Source organism: Zalophus californianus, chromosome 4 (assembly GCF_009762305.2).
Source record: "Zalophus californianus isolate mZalCal1 chromosome 4, mZalCal1.pri.v2, whole genome shotgun sequence".
Taxonomy (NCBI): Eukaryota; Metazoa; Chordata; class Mammalia; order Carnivora; family Otariidae; genus Zalophus; species Zalophus californianus.
In genome coordinates this window covers 57,375,930-57,403,921 of record NC_045598.1, presented here as the reverse complement: position 1 = coordinate 57,403,921, position 27,992 = coordinate 57,375,930, and the positions used below count along the sequence as shown (strand labels likewise).

Below are 27,992 nucleotides of genomic sequence, written 5' to 3'. Positions count from 1 at the left end.
ACCCCTCAGTCTTTTCTTGACTTTCCTAATCTAATGTCTCTCATTAATAATGCTTTAATGTAGCTCTGGTTTTAATTTATATTTATAATTCAAGGGATCTTTTGTCTTAGAGAATGTCCAGATAAGGTATAATGTTTCAGTGCCATTTGTGAATAGTTATATGTATGTTGTGTGTGTGTGTCCTTAGGCATTCTCACAAATAAGAGGATTTTTTATTTAAAAATAAAACTCACCATTATCACTATTTATATGCTGTTAGATTACTTCCATGGAAACAATTCCTAAATTTCATTTTATCTTATTTTTTTAAGATTTATTTATTTATTTATTTATTTAGAGGGAGAGTGCAAGGTGGGGAAGGGCAGAGGGAGAGAGAGAGAGAATCTTAAGCAGATTCCATGCTGAGCATGGAACCCGATGAAGGGCTCAATCTCATGACCCTGAGTTCATGACCTGAGCAAAAACTGGGAGTTGGACGCCTAACTGACTGAGCTACCCAGGCACCTCCTAAATTTCATTTAAAAAATTGTTCTATCCTTTCATTTTTATCTTGGCAAATACTATGTTTCTTGACTAAATGTATCACATTTTAATGACAAAAGCAAAGAAATAAGTTACACTACTTTTTGGGTTTCTTTAGTTGTTATAAATATTAATTTCCTTAGTTTGAAATTATTTTCCTCCCTTGTCATGCCTTAGCTATTATGTGTAACTTAAAGCCACCAGAGGGAGGATGTGTGTGTGTGTGTGTGTGTGTGTGTATGTTATGTGTAGGTTTAAAAATCTAAGCTCAGCTATCTGCTATTGAGAGACTCATCTGATTATAATATTTGATATTTCATATAATTTTCAATGGTGAAAAGTAATCAAGTGATTTAATATGCCCAGGTCATATAACAGATATTTCTAATTATGAATCAACATATTCGCATTCTTGTTTATTTATTGAGTGTTAACTATTTGCCAGATACACTTTTAGGTACTGGAAATTCAGCAGTAGCAAAACAGAGGAAAAAAGTCTTCTTAATAGAACTTTTCCTGAGGAGCTCATCTCCAAGTAAACAAAGAGTCAAAATAATTCAAAGAACCATAAGTAATATGAAGAAAATCAAAAGGAATAGTGGAATGGCATAAAGGCAAAGAAGGGACAAACTTATGTGATGTACTCTGAAGAGGCAACATCTGAAGAAAGATGTGAATCATAAGTAAGGTCTAGCCATGCAAAGATTCGTGGTAAGAGAGTTCTAGATAGAGAAATAGCTAGTATAAAAACTCCAAAATGGGAACAAACTCATTTTTTTACTTCCCTTCAAAAAATGTAATTTAGGAGATAATTCTGCTATGAGGAAAATTGTACCGTGAAATCTAAAAGTTTTCTTTTTGTTTATCCATTTTTTTAGGATGTTCAATATCCTCAATTATTACACATAATCAAGACCTACTGTTTCAGGGATTTTTAAGCAAATGTGTATCTGAGGAATTTAATTTTCTCACTCATTCATATACCTAGAAGAATGATCATAAAGGAACAGTTTAAGAAAGTTTATAATAGCAACTTGTATGTACTAACAAAAATAATTTGTCCCAGAATCTGCATATACCAAAATGTCTCATATATCAAAATATTACTTTACTGAAAGGATACACATTTTAATGTAGGTTATATTGTAATTCTTACATATTTTCACATATTGCACAGATTGACTTTTAAGACAAAATGAAAAGAGAAAATCACTGAGGAACCGATAAAGACTTAGCATCTTGTTTGTATCTCTGAGGAAAGCATGAGCTATCTCTTATTGGAGTAATCATTATAAAACTAAAATTGTTTTCCCTAAAATGACATTTTTCCTTTACTTTCATTGGAAGTAAAAAATAAAAAATAGTAGAAAGTCTCCCATATCTCTTAGTTACAGGTCTAAATTGATGATTAGAAGGTACTATATTTAATACATAGTGAAAAATTTTATTTTTATTCAAGACAAAAGTTTACACAATTCTCATTTTATAGACACCAAAGTTAAATACAGTTTTCTGTATTTTATGTATGTCCTTGGTTCTTTAGATTTTTGTCTATAAGTTAAAAAATAACATACTAGATTAGATATAACTTTGAAAATGATTTTTTAAAATGCAAAACTAAAATAGCTATACAACTTATACATGCATAACGGTCTGCCAAGGAGACCCAGTGTCATTTCTACACATCTTTACAATGTTTGTTTTTTTAATGCCAGACGTAGTTAAATCCATATTATTCTAATAATTTTATTCTGTTTGATAGTGGGCCATAGTTTAAAGGCCTGCAGAATACCCCGGCACCAACTATGAGCATCATTACTCTGAACTGTTAACACAGCTACCTCATATTAAGTCCATATTATCAATATATGGTCAGATTTTAATTTGTATTTAAAATTTCTATTTAGAAATATATATATTTAAAAAACTGATAATCTGTGTCAAATTTATTTTATATTTACATCAAAACTATTATTTGAAAGCAGAGGGGAAAGGATTTTCCTCCACATACTTAATATTTTCTTCTTGACCTAAACATATACATTTAGATGAAGGGGACAACTGCTCTTTTGCTGTAGTTTGGTTTCTACTTAGCCATATTTCCATTCTACTTTAAATGTAGACATTTATAGCATTAGGGATGGCAATGTTGGCAACTAGCTGCATTTGCAGAAGATTACTGCCGAACAAGTAACACTCTCAACCATATCCCCATCTTTGTTTATGCCCCCAACCTGGGAGAGGTGCCTTCCATTAGACCTATGTATAATGCTTTGGCTTAGAGAAAAGCTACTCAAAATTGCAGGATGTCCAGCTTTGGAGATATTTCCTCCTTTTCATGTTCTCTCCTTGTCTTCCACTTATAAGGAAATGAATAGATGTTTAATCTCTATGTATATTTTAGAAAATGAAATCATATCATTATTGAAACTTTTATATTGTGTTGACAGAATTTTCATACATAATATCATATATGAAATGTATTTGAAGGTATTATATCGATATATTGGTTAACAAAATCAATGAAATTCAGCCTAGTTAGCTTATGGAAAGTATTTAAAAAGTAAAAAATAAAATTAAGTTTTGGTCCTGCAGTTGAAAGGTCTCAAAGTCCTGCTTATATGTTGGAAAATTAATCACCATATTCATTATTTTTCTGCAATACTGTAGGAGGGTATAATAGCATTATAGTACTTTCAATAATTTAATTGTAACATATACAAGTCATATTGATTTATTTGGGTAAAAATTTCCCATTTTAAATAATTTTTGACTTTCAAAAATATTTTTTTCTGTACAAGACAAAATTCTATTATTGGACATGAATAAGGCAAGGCAGGAGGAAACAAAGTATTTTATTAAACTAAAGATTGCATACAATTTGAAGGATTACTTTTCCCATAAAAATATCCTGTGCTTTTATATAAACCAAATTTTAAATAGACTAGTAAAAAAGGACAGTTTGAAAGAATATATAAAATTTCTGACAAACCATTTTGGATCTTTAGAAAAATTTTAATCAGTTTCATAAAATATTTTTGCATATTCTTGATTTAAAAACTGAAAACTATAACAATCCATAAATTAACTTGAAGAATTACCAAATGATTAGATTGAACCTTTTGAAACTGTTGATTATTTAGAGCTATAAAAATGTCAGTTTCATAAGTTTCAATGTGGTAACTTCCTGGTGTGCGTGTTCACCTATGAGAAGAAACTTAAATGGACTCTTCCCACTTTAACTTGTAATTACACAGTTTTATAAAGCACATTGCATTTTTACTTAATATGAATCTCACAGTACACTGCACTTTTCAGGCTCTAGGAAAAAATTATAGAAAGATTAACTCAATCAAAATGGCTAAGCATAGCCAAAATAAAAATAGTCCTTTTTTTCTACTACTAAAAATAAAATTCAAAATTTACAAAATACACAGTCACTTACTTTGGTAGAGTTTTCAAATGATTTTCTCTTAACTCCAAGATCCGCAATTTGACAAGTCTGTAGAAGTGAATAAAAAAATTGCTTTTTAATATTTCTCTATAAATCGATATTCCTATGAGAAAGTCAATTATCACTGCACTATCCAAACAACTATGTCTGAAATTACATATCATGGTTACAGATTTTAAAGAATTATACAAATTGATTAGAATTAGGGTTGCATCAACATTGGACAATGACAAATATCGGTTTATTAAAAATAAACATCATTCAAAGATATCATTGGGTCCAAGTAATCTAAATTTCATGTTTTATAAAAATATATTCACTTGTTTAATTGTAGGTAACAGATTATTTAATATCTACTTAATACCAGATGCTGTGTTCACTTGAATATGGCAATACTGTCCCTCAAGAGACTCTAAATGAACTTGTAAAGCAAATAGTATAGCATAGTGCTTAAAAGCTTGAGCTTTGTGGTCAGACGAATCTGGATGCAATCCAGACTCTGTCATAGCCACTCTATCGTTGTGGCATTGGGTGCATTAATCAACCTCTTCTAACTGTAGTTTCCCAAACTAAGTTTCTACATCTCACACTTAGCTACCTGTGAAGCTCTACAGTGTGAGACACACTATTGTTAAAATGTCTAAAACTGAGCTTTTAAAGCGTGCTCAGTTGAGGCTACTTTAGAACAAATATTAGGGGCGCCTGGGTGGCTCAGTCTGTTATGCATCTGCCTTAGGCTCAGGTTATGATCCCAGGGCCCTGAAATCAAGCCCCACATCAGGCTCCCTGCTTAGCAGGGAGCCTGCTTCTCCCTCTCCCCCTGCTTGTGCGCTTTCTTGCTCTCTCTCTCTTTCAAATAAATAAATAAAATCTTTTTTAAAAAAAGGACTAATATTAATTGGATTCTCTGAATTCTTGGTGTTTGGGGAATATTTCAGTATTTGAACTATTTCTCCCATATTTACTTGCCTTTTAGATATTCATCTAGGTCTCTTCCCCTTTTCTTTGTGTTGTGACTGCTACCAAGTTTCTAATTTTAATTTTAAAACTCTTAATCTCTATATGAAATAAAGTGATTCAGTTATTCAAGAGCATGGGTATATTGCTAGTAAAAGAGCTTTCCTAAACATCTGTATGTCTCATATCTTCTCAACATCTGTACTAGTATGAAGTTATTTTGTGACTTATTCTGGCTTTTAGGGACACCAAATCTCATGTTTTGGAAGGAAATTCAATAATTCTTTTGTTACATTATCCAGCTGAAGGTTAAAAATCTTTTTAGACTATAATAATAAAGTAGAGCATATCTTAGCAGACAATTTACACAAAATTAAATTCTAATTCCAAGTGGTTTTGGTATTATGTTTTCTGTTTGCCCAAATCTCTTCCTTGACATTAGGACCACTAAAAGAGAACTGAGAAAAATTTAAGAGAAAAGAGTATGGTCTAGGGTGATAAATATTCTCTAATTTGAATAATCAAAAGTTTTTGTATTGTTGCAGTTAGTACCAGACGGCAATGATAGTTTATATGAACAAATGGTGAAGTGCCAACTCATTTAGAAACTAAGCAAATGCTCTTTTGAAGATCTGTGAATTTTAAAAACTCTCCAACTATATGGTGTTCATAGGTAGTATGATATCATGATCTGCAAAAGTAATGGAACTTGGGAAATGCTGATATGCTCTCTGTATACAAAATGAGGCTGTTACAGGTTAAAGTACTTAATTATTCTACTGAGCTCTTCTTAACACCAACAGGTGTGTGTTGAGTTATACCCAATTTACTATATGAACAATTTCAAAGGTGATCACTTAGAAATATACAGTTGATGATATTTATAAAATGTCTTTACTTTTAAGATATATCTTTTATACATAAAAAAATAGTTCATTGTCAAACACCTGGAAAATATTGGAAAATATGAAGATGAAAATAAAAATTATCCATAATTTCACTTCCAAGGAACCAGTCTTTTACCTTACTCTAGAAATAAAGTACAAAAGCTGTAGTTGTAAATATTTTCAAATCTTTTAAAACACACTGTTCTGCATGAAGGTGATAAAATTCTGTACTTCCATCAGCTGTGTGAGAGATTTTTTTCCTTATACTGTATAAACAGTTTTTATAATATGATAGAACACAAAGCTCTTTATTATCATTTTAATTTGTATTATTTTTATTGTTTGTGAGGATAAACACTTCATGTGTTCACCAGCAATTTGTACAATTAATTATTAATTACTTGTATGTGTCATTTACCTATTTCTTTTCTAATGAGATCTTCGTCTTACTCGTTTATAAGAATTTTTATATGTTAAGGATATAATTTGCTTTTCCATATATAGTGGAAATGTTTTCCCAGCTTATTGTTTTACCTTAATTTTAAAATACCTTCTGATATTATTTTATTTTAAATGTATTGATGTAGTCAAATATATCTATCCATTTATTATATTTTCCTTTGTTTCTAAACTGTAGAGGTATTTCCCAACCCAAGAGCCATAAATATTCATGTGCATTTTTTCCAGATTACATTTGATATTATTTTTTGTATATTTAACTGTTTAATTCACCTGGAATTTATTTGATTATTAGTGACATGTAAAAACCTAATTTTACTTCATTTTGGAAAATGTTTCATTAATTAACATTGTCTCACCTAATGAATAATAATGAGTCCTATCTTCAATCATAATTGTCACATTTGAAGGCTCATCTACTGGAGCTGGTAAATACTTACCTAAAGTGAAATAAAATTTCATCATTTAAAGTTTGTATTCTTACCTTCCAAAATTAGCTGGAAGAAATTCAAGAAAGGCGTCATTCAGGTAGAGCTGGGTCAGATTTAGAAGCTGCGTGAAGCCATCAGGGAGTCTAGAAAGGAGTTAAAGGGTTAGTCACTGCATCGATGTTGCCATAGAAACAGAACAAAAATATATATCTCTAAGGAGAGAAAATAGAAGTGTAATACATTTTTCAACTCTCCTTTGGAATCATAGCAATGGAAGAATTTATTGAGCATGTTGTTACAGCTTGAAAATTTTGCCTGTTACTAAAATAAATGGCATTCACCCACCTACACACTGCTCTCCTATGCGGAGATTTATGTCACAGCGACATCATCTCTTACTGTTGCCCTAACCTTATGTACACCAGTGAGATATTTTTTATAGAAATTTCAGGTTGTATGCCATGTTTTGTAATTTTAAATTTAATATTCTTTCTCAACAGAATACTCACATTTATAGTCAGGCAAGATATCTGCTTACTCTTTCACAAAATCATTAACATGTGTCTATACTTTATTGCAATGATGACTAAAACTGTCCAACAGGAAGGGAGAAGTATTCTGTCCCCCCAACTGATAATGTATGTACATTGTAATTCAAATTTGTTCAATTAACTTTCAACAAAAATGACCAATAACATTGAAACTATGAATATACAGAATCCTAAATGCTTTAAGAGGCATTAAAAGAGTTGAAGAACTATCCTTTGGGAAAATTTACCAGTTGGATGAAATAGTTATTTGAAATATTTAAATATTTTTTGCCAAAAAAGATTTAACTCAAGGGTTTTCCTGGAGACTTTTTCTTAGAATATTTAAATTTTTCCTATAATTAAATTTCTATTTAAACATTTTTAAATGCCTTTATCAGTGGTCTAGACAAGACTATGTTCTTTTATAAAATACTTCTAAATAATGTTCAAATTTGTCTTCACCTCAAATTACAGCCCATCTCCCTCCTTGCATTTACTGACAAAATTATTTAAAAACTATACTCACTGCTTTTTATTACTCGTCAAGCCATTGTTTTCTGGCATCTACCCCAACTCTATTACTGAAAGTACTCGCCAAAGCCTCCAATGACCTCTTAAGTCCCAATTCCATTAACTGCATTTCATTTTGTATCCAGCCCTGACTAGCAACAGTTGTCATCGATTGTTCTCTCAGTCTTGTCTTCTAGTACACCCATTTCCTGTTTCCCCTCCTCCTCCTCCCGGGATACTCTGCGTTTATCTTCCTATGTCCCATCTTTAGTTATGAAAGGTTATATATCTAAAAGAATACATGTTTATCTCACAACATAATTTAATAAATAGAAGCGGTACCTTGAAAGAACCTCTGAGTGCCCCTCCCCGACTACCTCATCCTATTTGCCTCTCAAATTCCTGAATGATGAATGAATATTTTCCTGCAACTTTTAAAAGTTAGTATTGAATTGTGAAATTCACCCATTTTGATGTCAATGACTGATTACCATAGTATTCCACTGTATGAATATACCACAATTTATTTATTATTCTCCTTTTAATGAACATTACAGTTGTTTCTATTTTATTATAAACATTTTTTCTGCAAATATTTTTTTTAGCATATGTCTTGGTGGATAAAGATTACTTAAATTATGTCCCTCATCATAAGAAATTAATGTCCCTCAGGAACAGCCCTCAACTAATGACTAGCAAGACTATAAATACCTCAGCTCCTGCACCCATTACGTTTGACACCACTGTGATACATATTTTATACTGTTTCCCAGAGTTCCCCAGAGAGATTAAGGTCCAGTTGTCCATACCAGTAAATAATCTGATAACATACCCTTGACAAGTATTTCTTGAGACCATATCCTAAATCTACTGCTTAAATTCTTTTCTAAACATCCACTTCTGGGGAATCCAAACTAAACACAATTAGTATTTTTACATTACTTTGTATGAATTCTTTACACACTGTTAGGGTACTCTTCTATTGATTATTTTTGTTGCAAATATCTTGTTCCAGTTTGTATTTTGAAGTCGGATTGTTTTTATGGCTTCATAGAGGTTGTTTCCACAAATTTCCCTTAAAGAGGTAGGATTCATGAAAATAGAAAAAGAGAAAGAAGGCAGAGTAATAATGTAAAGGTGAGAATTCACCTTAGGGGAGTGAGAGAAGACGAGTTCTAGAGAAAATACTTTTTGTACAAGAGTATTGGGAGTTAAGATTTGAGAATATAAGTAGGGGACAGGGTTTAGAGGGTACTGGATGTTTGACTCCAAGGTTTGAATTTTATTCTATAGGATTAAAATAATCTATGGGAGATCGTTGTTTTTCTCTAAGTTATCTTTTGTTGTAATACATTAGCTCATGTCCTGATAGTATGATAGTTTTTATCATAATGGTACAGATGTCCAATAGATTTCAATATACATTTAATTACTATCTTACTCTAATGTCCTTATGGTTCCACACTCATTGGAGAGAAGGTATCATTTATGATTTTTTATTTATTTTTTTAATTATTATATTATGTTAATCACCATACATTACATCATTAGTTTTTGATGTAGTGTTCCATGATTCATTGTTTGAGTATAACACCCAGTGCTCCATGCAGTACGTGCCCTCTTTAATACCCATCACCAGGCTAACCCATCCCCCTACCCCCTCCCCTCTAGAACCCTCAGTTTGTTTCTCAGAGTCCATAGTCTCTCATGGTTCGTCTCCCCCTCCGATTTCCCCTCCTTTATTCTTCCCTTCCTGCTATCTTCTTCTTCTTCTTTTTTTTTTAACATATAATGTATTATTTGTTTCAGAGGTACAGGTCTGTGTTTCAACAATCTTACACAATTCACAGCACTCACCATAGCACACACCCTCCCCAATGACTTTTTAAAAAAGATTAATACATATAAAATGACAAGACTGTTAAAACCTTTGATCTAATAATTTACTTTAATATGGTGGCTATAAAACATAAAAAAGCTTTAAAATGCTGATTTCCTAGTTTTAAGGACAGTTTGAACTAGTCCAGCTTCCCTTAGTCTACTATTCTGCATATGTATGTGCACTAAATTGTATTACATTGTACTACTTCTTTGATCAAAAATATATTTCTTTATTGCTGTTTCTCTGGCAAAGGCTTTTTTTTATGTGGTAAGGAAATCTGGTTTCTTATATAGAACACTTCTTTAAGGATTTAAGAATTGACCACACTGTGCAGGTTCCAACTGTAAAATTGAAGTGTTAAAAATAAGTTATATGAAAAACCAGAATACAAAGTAAGATAGTTTTTTCAGCCTGGTAATAAAGATGTGTTGACATTTTATATCAAAACTTTCTTTTTAAAAAAAAAAATGTAGAGTTAAAGTGCTTGTTTATACAGTATGTCTTATTTAATACCATGTATATTTTTATTTCAATTCACTTCAACAAGAATTTATTGAACAGTTACTGAGTGCTTATATTCAAAATTAAAATTAATGTCTTCTTCCTCACTTTCTCTATAGAATTCTACTCATAGATTTAGCAAAGTTTTACCAATTACTTTATACCAAACTGCTTATACCAATTGCTTTGTACAATATCTATTTTCTATTCCATGGATTAATTATAAATTGTTTGAAGACAATGAATTTTAAAAATGTCCTCAATGAGCTAGTATTGTAGTTTGAAAACAGTAAAAAAATATGTAAAGTCAGTAGGTATGCTAAAGAAAATAATTTTATTTATTTTTAACTTTATGGTACAGTTTTGTAGCTTCTAATAGAGACAGTGGCCTCACTTATCAATATTACCATTTCCAGAGGAATGTACAAGGAGTGGTGAGGAAGAAGATATTCCTTAGTAAGCTAGATAAACTTGATGAAGATAACAATCATGGGTTGTCTTTATCCTCCTGCAAGCTCTTCAGTGAAATCCAGCATTTACCCTAAGTTAGGGAGCTCTCAATAATGAATGACTTTACTATCCAAAAGTAATGTACTGAATGGAGTACTGGGTGTTATACGCAAACAATGAATCATGGAACACTACATCAAAAAACTAATGATGTAATGTATGGTGATTAACATAACATAATAAAATTTTAAAAAATGTAAAAAAAATATTTATAAAAAGTAATTTAAAAAAAAAGTAACTGATGGGCCTCCTGGGTGGCTCAGAGTGTTGGGCGTCTGCCTTGGACTCGGGTTGTGATCTCAGAGTCCTGGGATTGAACCCCATGTCGGGCTCCCTGCTTGGTGGGGAGTCTGCTTCTCTTTCTCCCTCTACTGTTCCCCCGGCTTGTGCTCTCTCGCTCTCTCTGTCAAATAAATAAACAAAATCTTAAAAAAAAAAGTAACTGAGGTTTTCTACATCGGACTGATCTAATAAAGAATTCAAAGAAGAAATGTTTTATGTATATTGGTAAATAATTCTCTCTCCACTAAAGAAACACATTCACTAATCACTTAAATTAAAATGGCATATTCAAACTACACAAAAAAAGTATAATAAAACAGACACCCATATAGTTTAGTGGTGGAGCACGTGGGCATTGATGTTATAAGACCTGGGTTTGAATCACAGTTCTTTCAATTGTGATCTCTGTGACCTTTATAAATCTTTGCAAGACTCAATTTCCTTGTTTGTAAAATGATGATACTATTATCCACTTCCAGAGTTGCTTTAGTGATTAAATGATTACCTCCCCCATAGTAAGAACTCAGTAAATGAGAGCAATTGTATTACTTGTCCTTGGTATTACTTTTATTCTGATCTTTCAATATTAACTAAAATACTAATTTAAATACTTTTATTAATCCTACCTTTATTGTTACAATAGGCAAATTAAGATTGGCTACCGACATCCTGGTTTCATCATTTTTTTCTAATTGCATTTACTTTAGAAGTTAAACGAAAACATAGTATAGACATTTGACCCCTAATATAACAGTTAAACCAAATTACATTATGAAATGCACATTACATTATGAAACCCATAAACTGTGATCAAGAAGCCAATGTCAAATCTCTACTCTAACTGAAAAGATATGTTACATCTACATATTTTTATTTACACATTGTAAAATTATAAAATAAATATAATAATATTATAGAATATTTAGAATATAAGGAGAAAAGAAAAATACTGCTCATAATTCTATTTTCTTAACACAACCATCATTATCATTTCATGTATTTTAAATCGAGTTTCCAATTAAATGTTTTAATACCACTGCAAAATTGTATCATGATTTCTCCCTTTACTTTGTAATTATCTTTCAATTTTGCTGTATAATCAGAGCAACTACATAATCTATCATTCAAACTAGGACATTTTTGAGAGTTAAAAATGAACTATTATTAATCATGTCACATCAAGAGGAGTAAACTGGGATGACTTGAGCAAACAGAGACATAGGGTTACCCTATATATAATCTTTGTATCCATCCAGTAGATATGCCATAGTTTATTAGCTATGTCCTTATTGTTATGCATTAAAATGTGTCAAAATTTTCAAAATGTATTTTTTAATTTAAACCAAAATCAAATGTTTCTTCAGAATTGGTGAACTACAGTGAAAGGATCCCAGGAACTTAAATGCTATCTTCATGTGTTTCTATCTGTAAAAGGGTATGTAGATAATGTTTACCTACTTTATGAGGTTGCTGTAAAGATGAAAATGAGATAACATATCTAAAAGTCTGAGACATGAAAGTCTGAGACATGATAGACTCACAGTAAATGTTGGTTCATGCTTTTCTCATTAAGCAGTTGTTTTCAGTTTTATTATGATAATTTTCACCACTGACTTGGGTAAGGCATCCAGAATATACTATAAAGTTCATATTTAAAACTAAAACTAAGATGACAATACTCAGAACTATAATTATTTTATTCCAGGGTCTTCATGACTTACTACTTCATAGAATTAAGTCAAAGAAAATGAACAGAAAAGCAAAAGAAAAACCAATGAAACTCAAATATGGCTTTTTGAAAAGAGCAACAAAATTGACTAGATCTCTAGTCAGACTGATAAAGCAAAAAAAAAAAGAAGAAGAAGAAGACACAAATTATGAATGCTAGGAATGAAAGAGAGAGCACCACTAGAGAACCCACAGATATTAAAGGGTTGATAAAAGAACATTATAAAAAAATTGGATGCCAATAAATTTGAAAACTTATATGAATGTACAAATTCTTGAAAATCACCAACTATCAAAGATCACTCAAGGAAAAACAGGTAATTCGAATAACCCTATAGTTATGGAAATTAAATTTGTAATTAAAAACTTTCCTGTCAAGAGAAGTCCAGGCTCAGAGGACTGCACTGGCAAATTCTACCAATACTTAAGGAGGAAATAATCCCAATTCTATACAAACTCTTATAGAAAATAGAAGAGAATGTTTCCCAACTATTTTTATGAGGCTAGTTTTACCCTGTTACCAAAACCAGGCAAAGAAATTATAAGAAAAGAAATTTCAGGTTAATATGCTTCATGAATATAGATAAGAAAATCTTATACAAAATATTAGCAAACCAATTAATTTATTAAAAAATAATAGCCATTAATTTATTTAAAAAAGTATTTAATACTTCCTGATCAAGTAAGGTTTATTCCTGAAATGCAAATTTGGATCAACATTCAAAAAACATTCAATGTATCATTGAATCACCATATCATTCAGTGTATCATTGAATCCCCATATCATTACACCAAAAAAGAAAAAAAAAAAGCATGTCATCATGTCAATATATGTTTAAAAAAAAAAGAGCTTTGACAAAATTCAATATCCATTGATAATGAAAAGTCTCAGCAAACCAGATATCAAATATGTGGTGGACAGATTCCAAGGTGACCTCCATGACCCTCACTTCCTGATGTTCATGATCTTGTATAATTTTCCTTTAAGTGTGATAAGACTTGTGACTTGCTTCTAATCAATGGAATATGGAAAATATGAGATGTCACTTCATAACTATATTACATAATACTGTCTTGCTAGAATATTAACTCTACTCAGCTGCTGAGTGAAAGTGTGAATGCTTTCTCCTTAAGTTGGGAACAAGGCAATGTCTCTTTTAACCTCCTTTATTCAACATTGTAAAGGAGGTCTTATCCAGTACAATAAAGAAATAAAAAGAATAGAAAGAAAGAAAGAAAGAAAGAAAGAAAGAAAGAAAGAAAGAAAGAAAGAAAGAAAGAAAAATAAATAAAAAGCACATAGGTTGAAAATGATGTAAAAAAAACCAAAACTGTCTACATTCACAGGTGACATGATAGTCCACATACAAATAGCCACAAATCTACAAAACATCTACTAAAATAAGTGAATTTAGTGAGATTGCAGGATATACAATTGATAAAGAAAAACTGATTATATTTCTATATACTAACAATAAATAATTGAGTAATGGAACAATCTTTTGCAATTGCACAAAAAACATGAAATACTTGGAACAGGATGAATGAATCATATACAAGATTCATATGCTGAAATCTACAAAGCATTGATAAAGGAAATTTTATTTTATTATTATTATTTTAAAGATTTCTACTTATTTACTTGACAGAGAGAGAGAGCACACTAGGCAGAGCAGCAGGCAGAGGGAGAGGGAGAACAGGCTGCCCGCTGAGCAGAGAGCCCAGCAGAGAGAGCCCGACATGATGCTGGATCCCAGGACTCTGGGATCACTACCCAACCTACAGAGCCACCCAGGCACCCTGATAAAAGAAATTTTAAAAGATATAAGTAACTTTAGAGATATATTATTCTCAGGAATAGGAATATTCAATATTTTTGAGATGCTAATTCTGCCCAAATTGATTTATAGATTCAATGTAATCTCTATTAAAATTCCAGAAGGATTTTACATTTTTGTAGACAATAGCAAGCTGATTATAAAATTTATATGGAAAAGCAAAAGGTATAGATAGCCCAAATAATTCTGATAAAGAAGAATAAAGTTTAAGGACTCACATTCTTTGATTGTATGAATTACACCATAAAGCTATAGTAATTAAGACAGTATGGAATTGATATAAGAATAAGCATATAGATTAATGGACAAAATGGAAAATTCAGAAATGGATCCAAACACATATGATCAATTGATTTACAAAAAAATAGTACTCAGGTAATTTTATGAAGAAAGGATAATTTTTTCAACAAATGGTAATGGAATAAATGGATATCCATATGCAAACAAACAAGCTAGCAAACAAGCAGGGGGAGGGAACAGAGAGGGAGGGAGGACAAGCAGACTCTGAGCTGAGCAGGGAGCCTGATGTAGGCTTGATCCCACTACCCTGAGATCATGACCTGAGCTGAAATCAAGAGCCTGATGCTCAACTGACTGAGCCATCCAGGTGCCCCTAAAATTTAGCTTGAAATAGATCATAGACCTAAGTGTAAAGCCTAAACTACAAAAGTTCCAGAGGAAAGCATAGGGAAAAATCTTTAAGACTATGAATTTAGCAAAGATCACTTATACAGTTAGAAGCATAAACCCAATAAAATAATATATGATTAAAATCTTCTCTTTGAAAGCCACTATTTTAAAAATGAGAAGATTTACCTCTGAAACAAATAATACATTTTATGTTAAAAAAAAAAAGAAGAAGATAGGAGGAAGGGAAAAATGAAGGGGGGAATTTGGAGGAGGGGAGAGGAACCATGAGAGACGATGGACTCTGAGAAACAAACTGAGGGTTCTAGAAGGGAGGGGGGCGGGGGGATGGGTTAGCCCGGTGATGGGTATTAAAGAGGGCACGTATTGCATGGAGCACTGGGTGTTATATGCAAACAATGAATCATGGAACACTACATCAAAAACTAATGATGCAATGTATGGTGATTAACATAACATAATAAAACTAAAAAAAATATATAAATGAGAAGATAAGTCATAGGAGTAATTATTTGCATACAAATAAAGGACTTTTAGCCAGAATACATAAAGAATTCTTTTTTTAAAAAAAAGATTATTTAGGGCGCCTGGGTGGCTCAGATGGTTAAGCGTCTGCCTTCGGCTCAGGTCATGATCCCAGGGTCGTGGGATTGAGTCCCGCATCCGGCTCCCTGCTCCTTGGGAGCCTGCTTCTCCCTCTGCCTCTCTCTCTCTCTGTCTCTTACGAATAAATAAATAAAATCTTAAAAAAAAAAGATTATTTATTTGTGAGAGACAGAGAACACAAGCAAGGAGGAGGGGCAGAGGAAGAAGGAGAAGCAGACCTCCCACTGATCAGGGAGCCAGGTGTGGGGCTTGATTCCAGGACCCTGGGATCATGACCTGAGCCGAAGGCAGAGGCTTAACCAACTGAGCCACCCGGGTACCCCCAGAATTCATATAATTCAATAATAATAAGAAAAGGCAATAAAAATGAACAAGAGATGTGGGGCATCTGGGTGGTGCAGTCAGCTAGACATCTGAGTCTAAGTTTCATTTCAGGTTGTGATCTTGGGGTCATGAGATGGGGCCTGATTCCGGCTCCATGCTAAGCATGGAGTTTGTTTGAGACTCTCCCTCTCCCTCTGCACCTCTCTCTGGGCATTCTCTCTCTCTAAAATAAATAAATAAACCTTTAAAAAAAATGAACAAGAGATTTGAACTTTTACTGAAGAAGCAATACAAATTGTAAATAATACATGAAAATGAAAACATGTTACCTGGACATTAAAAATGTAAATTAAAACTACAGTGAAGTGCCACAATGAGGTATGTTGGTAAAAATAGAAAAAAAAAACAAACCTGATAGCACCAAATTCTTTTTTTAAAATTTATTTATTTGACAGCACAAGCAGGGGGAGCAGCAGAGGGAGTGGGAGAAGCAGACTCCCCACTGAGCAGGGAGTCAGACTTGGGGCACAATCTCAGGACCCCTGGATCACAACCTGAGTGGAAAGCAGACTCTTAACCAACTGAGCCACCCAGATGCCTGGATAGCACCAAATTCTGATAAAGATGAAGAACAACAGATACTCTAATAAACTGCTGATGGTAAAGACAATGGGGTAGCTGTTTTGGAAAAAGATTTGAAAATTTCTTATAGGTTAAGCCTACATGCACCATATTACCCAGTATACCACTCCTAGGTGTTTACCCAATAGAAAACATATGCTGAATCAAACATCCTAAATGTCTATCAATTGATGAATAGATAATAAATTGTGGTATTTCCATACAATGGAATATTACCTAGAAATAAAAAGGAATGTAATACCGATTCTTGAACCAATGTGGATAAATCTCAAAATCACTGTGTTAAGTGAAAGAAGTCAGACACAAAAGTATGAAACCAATTATATGACATTTTGGAAAAAGCAAAACCATGGGTATAGAAATCAGAGAAGTGGATAATTGAGCTGAGGGAACTTTTTGAGGAGATGAAAATAGTCTATATCTTAGTACGGTGGTGGTGCACAACTGTATACATTTGTCAAAATTCACTGAGCCATACAGCTAAAAGGTGAATTTTACTGTATATAAAGTATATCTTTAAAAATCTTTTAAAAAGAAGGAAGGAATCCAGAGACACAGCCAATAAAACTATAGTTTTGAAGCTTCATAAAGATATAAATTATCATCTGATTTCCACTTCCAAAGACCTTATCATGATTTCTAAATAAGATGAGCTATTAGGATTAAAGAACTAGAAGTCAAAACAATTCATCATCTGCTCTGGATTATGATTTAAGTCAAGGATATGTTTGTAGTCCTGATGTGAAAAGTTCGTAATGTCTACTCTTTGTTGAGAGAATTGCATTCTGCTTTAAGAGTTTTGAAAAATACTTTTCACTGTTTTTTTTCTCTTCCATATTCTACTTTTGAGGTAGAAAAGTTGTTCTCTTTCAAATACATTTTATTTCTTGATGTTCCACACTTTCTACTAAAGGCCTTAAATTATTTTACATACAATTCACTGTAAAGATCTCTATCTAAACTTTATCTCCTTCTTTTATATTCTGTTCCTAGTCTCATCTACAGCCTCTTCTCATGACCCATAGAGAAACAGCCTCTTCTCAACTGTACTGATGAAAAATTTCCCTTCATACTCCCTTTGATAAATTTCCTTTGTTCTTCTAAAAAACACTCCACTCATTAAATGCCTTTCCAGTGGGCTTCAGTTTTTCCCAGTCTCCCCAATTTAATATAAACAGATCACTTAAGGTTTTTTCTCAAATCCTACTGTCAGTTTTTGTATAATTATAATGTTAGTCTTACTGAGACTCATTATCTGCATCCCAATACCACTGATTTGTTTCAACCTCTTCCAGATATTGCTGCTACTGTCCTTCCAGGTTTTATGTCCACTTCTATTGTTAAGTGACTTTAACATTCAGATTTGTGACTTATCCAATCCATTCACTCCAATGTTTCTTGACCTATTTGATAGCACAGCACACACCATCCCTATGACATAACTATAATTTGCCAACATTGACACATGCTGGGTCTCATCTTCCCATGGCATTTCTCTACTAACCGATCATAAGCCACAAATGCCCCATTTCTGATCACAACAACTTTACCATCCAAGTCTTCCATTCTGTCATCCTCATAGAATTCTCTTTCCACTCTTCCTTGTACACAAATTGTCCCTTTTTCTGGTTATACTTAATTCATTTTCCAACTGGAACTACATGATCAGCTATTTTCATGCACCTATCAATATCTCAAACTCTTGTACTCTCTTGAACTTTCATTAGATCCTCGATGTTCATTTTCTACCAAGATCATAACTAATAACTGTTTCTTTCATTTCAGTGCTCTTTCATGGAATGTTGCCTGAGAACCACAGAATGATGCCATAGTTAACTTCAAAGTAATGCCATCTTGTGCCAGTTAGACCTTCATCATTATTCAGCTATGTTTTTAATCATCTTTTGTTAAACTATTCTGATTTGATTATTTTTCATCATCCTATTAAATTGAATTTTAAATGCAGTATTTAAAATTCATTTATTATGTGAATTTCCTTTATCTGGGTACATTATTATCCATCGGAAACATAAATATAAAAAAAGTGTAATCATTCATACTCACTTAGAAATGGGATTGACACTGGCTTCAATAATTGTTAAACACTTACAGCACTTAATGTTTTCTGGAAATTCTTGTACACCTAAAATGTAAAGAAAAAAAAAGCACATGAAAATGTACCAGCAAAAATTATTTAAATTATAGTTCTAATATTAAGAATAATTTTAAAAACTATGAATTAATATACAGTATAGATATAGTATCAATACATCATTAAGATAATCATTTAAGTAAGTATAATACTGTACTAATATATTAGTGTTACATAATAATGTTACATAATATATACATATTAAAAATAATATATACATTTTAAAAATAAAATTTAAATTTAAGTAATATTTTATCACAGTAATAGTAGGAAATTGGATATAAAATTGAAGACAATTGTATATTCGGCATAAGACAGATCTTGGGTCTATACTAATTAAAGCAATAAAATTAATTAGGTATTTGGTCATTAAGTGCTGCTACTGGGAGAAGGGGATATCAGCAGATATAAAGAAAACAGATGACAAAATATTTGTTTCTTTTATTTTATAAGATGGAAAGATTGAACACATGCATGTGAAAATATCTAAGGATATATCACAAAACCAGTATATATTCTCAAATTAATGTGGGTCTCTAACAAATTTTATGCAGTTCTTCCTTGTTCATTGCAGACTGTAGTTCTGCATCTGCCTGAAAGGGTCAAGAGGTGAGCAGCTCTTCCTTGGGTCCTCTCTGGAGTCTCTCAGATAGCCAGCCTGGCTCATCGCCCTTGGAGAACTGCTCATCTGCTGTCAAAGTTGTGCTGTAGGCTATGTGACAGAAAAACATAGGTCTTTCTACAAAACTGAAAATCAGTAAGCCACAAACCTAACCCATAAATGTGAGGGTCAGAGAAATAAGAGATGTGGAGGATATTTCAATTGATACAAGTGAATCAAATATAGTAGGTCCTATAAAAGAAGAGAAAGCAGAAATATGAAGTTATCCCTATATGCCTGCAGTACTACCTGCTCTACATTTTTGAAATTATTATTAAGGGTGTAAAAATTTCCATAAAGAACTAGTCCTGCTCACTACTTCATATCTGACAAAAGGATAAGAAACATTTTGCAGTAGGTTTTTGTTGAACTTTTTCATGATAGATACACAGGAAAGAAAACCTTCCACCTTACTAGATTCCATTGACCTAGACCACCATGTCCACAAAACCTTGAAGCCCAGTGAAGCAGCAGGAAGATAGTCAAAGCAAGACAGGTCACTTATCCACTGCAAATGAAGGGTATAAAAGACGATATGGGGATGTTTCTCATGTTTTTTCTCCCTACATGAAATTTCATCAGAAACTATGCTGTCCTAAAGTTATTGCTGAAGTATTTCAGCTTCTTAATAAGAACCGAAGGAAGTGTAAAAGCTGCATTATGTACAAATTGAATGAGAAAAGCCAATTTTCTTTTTTGGAAAGGCCATAATACCTACAGATACTTCATTAACTAGACATTAATAAAATGGCAAAGAAGTCAGTAAGTCAATTCTTGAGATGTCCTCAACATTTTCCCTTAGTATTTATATTTACTTTGGATATCAGCAAACAACAGGGGGATAAGACTTCATCTACCCCTTTACCTTTTTCTGTTTGATTAACAATTTGGACTTATTGCATACTGGCGTACCTTGTGCCTTATCTGTACAGGTGCTTGCCTTAGAATGAATTTTCCTTAAGTTATGTATAAACCAAGACATGGAAACAGAAGCAAATTAAAAAATGATTTTAAGAAAAACACTGTAATTCTTTATCTTTGACTGAAAATGGAATTCCCTGTTGTGTGAAAATACTACTAAATTGTTTGTTTAAAAACTTTTATTATGTTGTTTGCAGTTCAAACTTAAAGTTGTTCAAAGCAGAGTCTACTGAATTAAGATGGAATCCCATCTTCACTTACTGGCTGGATAACCTTATGAAAATCACTTAAATGTTCTATGTCTTAGTTTCCTACTTTGAAAATCGGTGATTGTACGAATGGTTTCAAAGAGAGTTGTGGTGAGGATAGAGAGATAAAGCAGATAAAGTAATTGGCACAAAGTGCTGCATAAATGTTATCTATAATTATTAGAAATACAGTTGACCCTTGAACAACATAGATTTGAACAGTAAGGGTCCACTTAAACATGAATTTTTTTCAATAAATACATGCAGTACTGTAAATGTATTTTCTTTTTTTTTTAAGATTTTATTTATTTGAGAGAGAGAAGAGAGAGAGAGAGCATGAGGGGGGAGGGTCAGAGGAAGAAGCAGACTCCCTGCTCAGCAGGGACCCTGATGCGGGACTTGATCCTGGGACTCCAGGATCATGACCTGAGCCGAAGGCAGTTGCTTAACCAACTGAGCCACCCAGGCGCCCAGTAAATGTATTTTCTTAACATTTCTCTTGCTTACATGGTTGTAAGAATACAGTATTAATACATTTAATATACAAAATATGTGTTAATTGGCTAATTAATATACAAATTATGTGATAAGGCTTCCAGTCAACAGTAGGCTATTAGTAGTTAAGTTTTGGGAGAGTATAAAGTTATATGTGGATTTTCAACTGTGCAGGAGAATGGCACCCATAACCCCTGTGTTACTCAAGGGTCAACGGTAAATAGAAGCAGACTGTCTCAGTCAAGAAAGGAATCAAATATCAAAATGAGGTGGCTTGAGGTAATATATTTGTAAAATGTATCCACCTAAGAGAACAAAGCAAATAAGTAGGAATTAGTGTGCTGAAAGAATTTTCCAATATCTAAACAACATGTATCTGAGATAAATGCTCTAAAACGTTTCCAGAGAAACTTTACCATATGTACTAATATATGGGCCCTAGAGTTTAGGAAAAGTTCTAGAGCATATCTTTAACTCATAGTTCAATCTAAACATAAGAGGTAGTTTAGCAAAGAGTTAAAACCACAGGTTGGAAGCATGAACGAATCTCAGTGTTGTTACTTAACTAGCTATATAATCTTATATGATAAAATATTTGAGCATCACTTATTCATTTCTTGTCTAATTCACAGGGTTGATCTGAGTATTAGATGGTAAGAAGGTAAAGCAATTAGTATCATGTCTGGCACTTAACAAGTGCCTAATATATACTAGATAAAATTCATGTATTAATAAGAGTTAAGGTAACTTACTCTTCTCTATGCCACTGTGTAAAATAACTTAATTCTCTTAATAATCTTGTGAAGAAGATATATTAGGCAATATTATTTTCATTTTATGGATGAAGAACCATACATTAACAAAGATTAGCTGACTTATATAAATACTAATGGGTATTTATAGATGAGAATGAGTACAGGTAGGAATTAATTCAATTTTTAAACACTATATCTTTTATTCCTTTTTACTTCATTATGTTCCTTCCTATTAAAATTATAACAGATTTGATTATAGAATCCACACCTTTATCAACCAATCTTTGTGACTGATCTGTCTGTTCCCTGAAACACAGTGTTTTCAATTTATAAAAAAGGTTATATTTGTGATGTGTGCATATACATATATATATGTATGTACACACACACACACATATTTTCTAACATGAACTTTGTTTTGATTTTCAAATATATTCATCCAGAAATAGAGGGATACGTATTCTCCACTTTAACAACATATCTATTTTAACCACTTTTACTTGTGATAACTGTAGGAAATGCGGGGGTGGGGGTCAAGCATATTTAGACCATTACAATTCAAGTTCTACTCCCTGTTTTTCAGTTAAGACAACACATAAGCTTTCTAACACAAGCCTATAAGGAACTCTCTTCCAACGGTATTAAGAGCCCACTTTTGGGAATCTTGGAGGTTCAAGCTCATTATATTTAGACAAGATTCAAACCTAGGCTGAAAAAACAATGAGAATTGTACTCTAAAATAATTACATGGCAAAATATAGTCAAAATGGTGTATTTAGTCTTAAAAATGGACTATTGTTCTGTTCACAAATAACTGATAATACCAATAAATGTTTACCTTCTCAATCAAGACAGTATGGTAATATTTTCCCAATATGTTCACTTCAGTAACCATACCACAGAACTATTTTGAGTATGTTCACAGAAATACTGTCAAATGAGAAATGACATTTCTGCATCCTGAACTTAAAACAGAAACAAAACTTTCAATGTAATGGAATTAACCAAAGTTGCATTAACAGAATATTAATACCTTGAAGTAGAAAAGATATAATTGACTACTTTATCTGATTCTTTGCCCTTCCTTTTTTAAAAGAAATTAGATTGAAAAACTCCTGCTCAACTTCCAGTTATTCAAGAATTTATCCACTTTGTGGATTAGTCATTCTTGTTCTCTTTCCTGCTTCCTCCATTTGACCGTTACATATCTCTGTCATTCTTGCAGAGGGTGTGCAGAAGTAGGGAAAGAGGAGAATTCTGAAATCAATCAAATATGGATCTTTCCTGCCTAGCATGGTAGAAATTGAAAAATCATGGCTAAATTTAGATTTTAGATTATCTGGTTGTTTTTATTTGGACTACCTTATCTATTTCTAATGCAGATGACTAAGTCTTGACAGAATGATCTTAAACCTGTAAATATAATATAGATTTCAACTTTATTTAGTTATAAAAAAATTGGTGTCAAAATAAAAAAACAAAACTAAATTGTCATTAAAATCTTAGGTTAGGCTTGGGCGCCTGGGTGGCTCAGTTGGTTAAGCGACTGCCTTCGGCTCAGGTCATGATCCTGGAGTCCCGGGATCGAGTCCCACATCGGGCTCCCTGCTCAGCAGGGAGTCTGCTTCTCCCTCTGACTCTCCTCCCTCTCATGCTGTCTCTCATTCTCTCTCTCTCAAATAAATAAATAAAATCTTTAAAAAAAAAAAATTTTTAAATCTTAGGTTAGGCTTTAAGTTGGTTTTAAGTTGACATTAAAGTATGAAAGCAAATGTTTTTCCCCATGCAATAGATAACTATGGAGTCTAAGTGAAGCAAACAATTTTGTCATTATCAAACATAGAGCCTAACAATAATAATAGCAACATTGATCCTTATGATCATAAATGAAAGACAAACCAGAATGTAAGACATTTATATAATATGTAAACTGTTTTTAACTCTTATTTTCTGAATATACTTATTTAATGTTACAATTTTTACCTGATCTCATCCACTCTCTCACCTAAATCCTGTCTAAATATCATCCAAATACATTTAAATTCTATCATCTGCATGAAAATTTATTCAACTAATTTAGTCCATGTCGTTCTCTCCTCTTAACACCTAGCATTTTAGATTATACTATGTCTGAAATTAAATAACACTAAGAAATGAGACATAGTACTTGCTTAGAAGTTGAGGAGTCACTGCTTTACCATCTTATTATATATAGCTTTCTGATATTTGGGTCACTAACTAATTATAAGATCCCTGAGAGAAAAGGGCCATTCATATATATATTTGACAAATATTTAAGTACCTACTGTGTTAGGAACTGTACTAAACATTGGGGATACAGCATCATAAAGGTGGATACATTCACTTCATTTGCAGAGCTTGTATTCTAGCAGAGGAATCTGTACAATAAAATGTAGTGATAATTAATATAAATATATAAAATTATATAGTATCTTAGCAATAAGAAGCACTATGGGAAAAGATATTTAGAGCAGAATGAAGAAGGATCAGAAACACCTGGGAATTTTAGGAATGCCTGAGTGGCTTAGTCAGTTAAGCGTCTGCCTTCAGCTCAGGTCATGATCCCAGGACCTTGGGATCAAGTCCCACATCGGCCTCCTTGATCAGTGGGGAGCCTGTTTCTCCCTCTGCCTGCCGCTCCCCCTGCTTGTGCTCTCTCACTCTCTCTCTGACGAATAAATAAAATCTTAAAAAAAAAGAAGAAGGAACACCTGGGAATTTTGAAGTTAACTAGGGTGATTAGGGTAAGCCTCATTATTGGTTAGGAAGATGGCATTTGAGCAAGGACTTGAAAAAGTGAGAGAGATAGAGAAACAGATGTCTGGATGTCTGAAAGTGGAAAGTAAGAATGTTCCAGTCACAGGGAATAGATAGTGAAGATACTATAAGGCCTGCGTATGCCTGGTGTATTCTAAAAAAAAGCAAGGAGTCCAGAATGGTTAAAATACAGCAAAGAAGAGAAAAGTAGCAAAAAATTAAGTCAGAGAGGTAATAGGGGTGTGTATGCGGGGGGTAAGATGAGGGTATCTACTCATATGGGGTTTCTCAAGCCATTGCAAGGACTTTGGTTCTTACTCTAAATGAAATAAAGAAACATTGAAGGACATAAGTATAATTTGGTCTGATTTATAATTTAAGAGGACCACTCTGGTCCCTGAATAGGGTGGCCTTTCTAGGAGGAAAGCCAACTGGAGGCTTCTGTAAGTAAAGCATGAACAGAGTTGATGGTGGCTTACTGTGGGTGAGAGTAGTGGAAGGAGTGAGAAGTAAATGGGATCTGGATGTATTTTGAATGTAAGACCAATAAGATTTCCCGATAGATTAGATCTGGAGTATGAAAGAAAAAAGGAAATCAAGGATGAATCAAGGACTTTTTTGGCCCAAGCAACTTGAATGAAGGGGTTGGCCTTTAATTTAGATTAAAGGTATTTCAATATGTGAAATAGGTGTTGAAGATAAAGAGTCCACTTATGGACATGTATAATTTGAGATGTCTGTTAGACTTCTAAGAGGACATGTCAGGTAGGTATTTGTTTATGAACCTAGAGTTTAGGAGAGAGGTCAAGACTGTAGATCAAAATATTGGGGATTCATTATTATATAGATAGTATTAAAACCATGAGACAAAATGTGAACATCAATGATGTAAGATAATGAAGAAAGGAGGACCAAGAACTGAAGCATGAAGGACTCCAAAATGAGGATAGGAGGAATCAGCATACAAGACTGAACAAAGTCAATCAGACAGATGGGACAAAAAATAGTGAGTATTGACTCCTAAAAGCCAAATGAAGTACATGTGTTGACTAGGAAGAAGTGATCAGTTGTTTGAAATGATGCTGATAGGTCTAATGAAATGATGGCCAAAAACTGCCTATGGATTTAGTAATGCGGAGATCAGGGTGCCCCTGACTGGAATGATTTTGGAGGAGTAGTGGGCTTAAAGACTAGAATGATTTAAGAGAGGATGAGAGGAAAGAAATTATAGATAGAGCTTTTGCTGCAAGGGGGAAGGGGACATTCAGGAAAGAGGAGCCAAGAAGTTTTCTTTAGAATGGAAAAAATAACAGCATGTGTGTACACTGTTTAGAGTCAACAAACAGAATAAAAAATCTTAATGATGTCATAGAAAGCAAGGAGAATTGCTGGAGTGATATCCATGGGTAGGCAAGAGAGGGTGGTTATTCAGTGGAGAGACTGGCTCCAGGGATGAACAGGAATAGTCCATCTGTACTAACAGGGAGGAATCAGAGACTATGGGTACAGATGCTTGTGGATGGGTAGATATGATGGTAAGTCTTTGGGAAGTTATCATCTGAGAGCTTTAATTTTTTCAGTAGAGTAGAATCAGTAGCCACAAAGATGGGAGAGAAGATGTGGGAATTTGAAGGCAAAGGAGAACAAATGAAAAAATCACCAGAGGAGGAGAGTCAATGGACTAGGGAAGTATAACATGACTTTGGGGAAGTGTTAAGTTTGCACTTCAGATTTTTGATCATGAATTTAAGTGATATCGGTCAGTGTGATTGAATGGTTTTTCCAGATCCTTTTAGCAATAGGTAGACAGTTGGATTCAGCCAGGATTGTCATTTTACTGAGCAAGCAGAGTGATATGAAAGGAGAAGGGGTGTCAAGGGTGTCATGTGATGAGACCACAGAATTCAAGCCATGCAAAGAGGGCAAAAGAAAACAAACAAAAAAGGCAAGGTTAGAAGGATACGTCAGAATATTAATAGATTGGTGGTTCTGATAAGGTTAAATGATGATTGGAGTTGTATAAGAAAGTGATCTGATCTGAAAGGGCACATGCACCCCAATGTTTATAGGAGCGATGTCCACAATAGCCAAACTATGGAAAGAGCCTAGATGTCCAACAACAGATGAATGGATAAAGAAGATGTGGTATAGATATATACAGTGGAATATTATGCAGCCATCAAAATATGAAATCTTGCCATTTGCAACAACATGGATGAAACTAGAGGGTATTATGCTAAGCGAAATAAGTCAATCAGAGAAGATAAGTATCATATGATCTCACTGATATGATGATTTTGAGAAACAAGACAGAGGATCATAAGGGAGGGGAGGGAAAATGAAACAAGACGAAACCAGAGAGGGAAACAAACCATAAGAGGCTCTTTCTACTCAAACATAATATAAAAGACTTCCTACAAATACCAAAATTTTGAACGAGTTAGTGCTCTCTCAAATGCATTAAAATTTATGTTTATTACTTATAAATTTTGTATGAATCAGTACACATAATAGTTGTGGATAGTGCATGTTGACAGGCTTATCTTCCAAATTTCACAGATATCATCAGTCCAAATGATTCATTCTGGGATATAAGTGCCATTAGCTGATAAGAGACAAAAACAAAATGTTATATCTTGTATAAAATAAAGGAGGAAATATGTTTATGAGATTTTAATATTTTCATTTAATATTGTACTTTCATTGTGATACTGATTTTTATAATTTTTTTTCAATTTTGAGAAAACAGGCAGGCTATTTGTATATCTAGTAAATTGGATTAGATGCAGGAGCAGAAAAAAATGGAATTTATTGAGAAAATTTATAAGCACTTTGCTTTATTTCATCTTCACAACAATTTTTTTAAAGTGGTTTGTTACTCCCATTTAACTAATGGAGAAACTGAGTCTCAGAGGCTAGCCAGAATTTGAAACCAGTTCAACTTTATTCCAAATACTATCAAACTTTACCTATGTGAAGCTGCCTCCATCAGATCTACAATTTAAACTACTTTGGGGTGTAAGTCTTAGCTATCTAAGATTGGCAATGTAGCATTTATAACAGAGTACTATATGTTGCATTTATTCCATATGTACTCTCTAGGGCAAATACAAACAACCCCAGCTTTCTGGAACTCTGAGTTTAGTGCACACTCAAGATTGACTACGTAGCATTTTTACATGGGGCACTGTACACTGCATTTGTTCTATAATTGCCTTCAGTCAAATTTCAGATGGTATCAACTTCCTGAAACTTTGAGTGTAGTGGTCAG

General features: G+C 33.0%; 1 protein-coding gene across 2 annotated transcripts in view; it reads right to left on the bottom strand.

Moving 5' to 3' along the window:
• The window catches only part of LRRC7 (leucine rich repeat containing 7), a 939,042-nt gene that overhangs the window by 258,016 nt on the left and 653,034 nt on the right, over window positions 1-27,992 (bottom strand). For both annotated transcript variants that reach the window (XM_027572982.2, XM_027572991.2), the window contains 3 exons: window positions 18,776-18,854; window positions 6,764-6,853; window positions 3,968-4,024 (listed from right to left, as the gene is read on the bottom strand). In XM_027572982.2, the coding sequence (XP_027428783.1) occupies window positions 3,968-4,024; window positions 6,764-6,853; window positions 18,776-18,854 (226 nt within the window). The remainder of the gene's footprint in view (window positions 1-3,967; window positions 4,025-6,763; window positions 6,854-18,775; window positions 18,855-27,992) is intronic.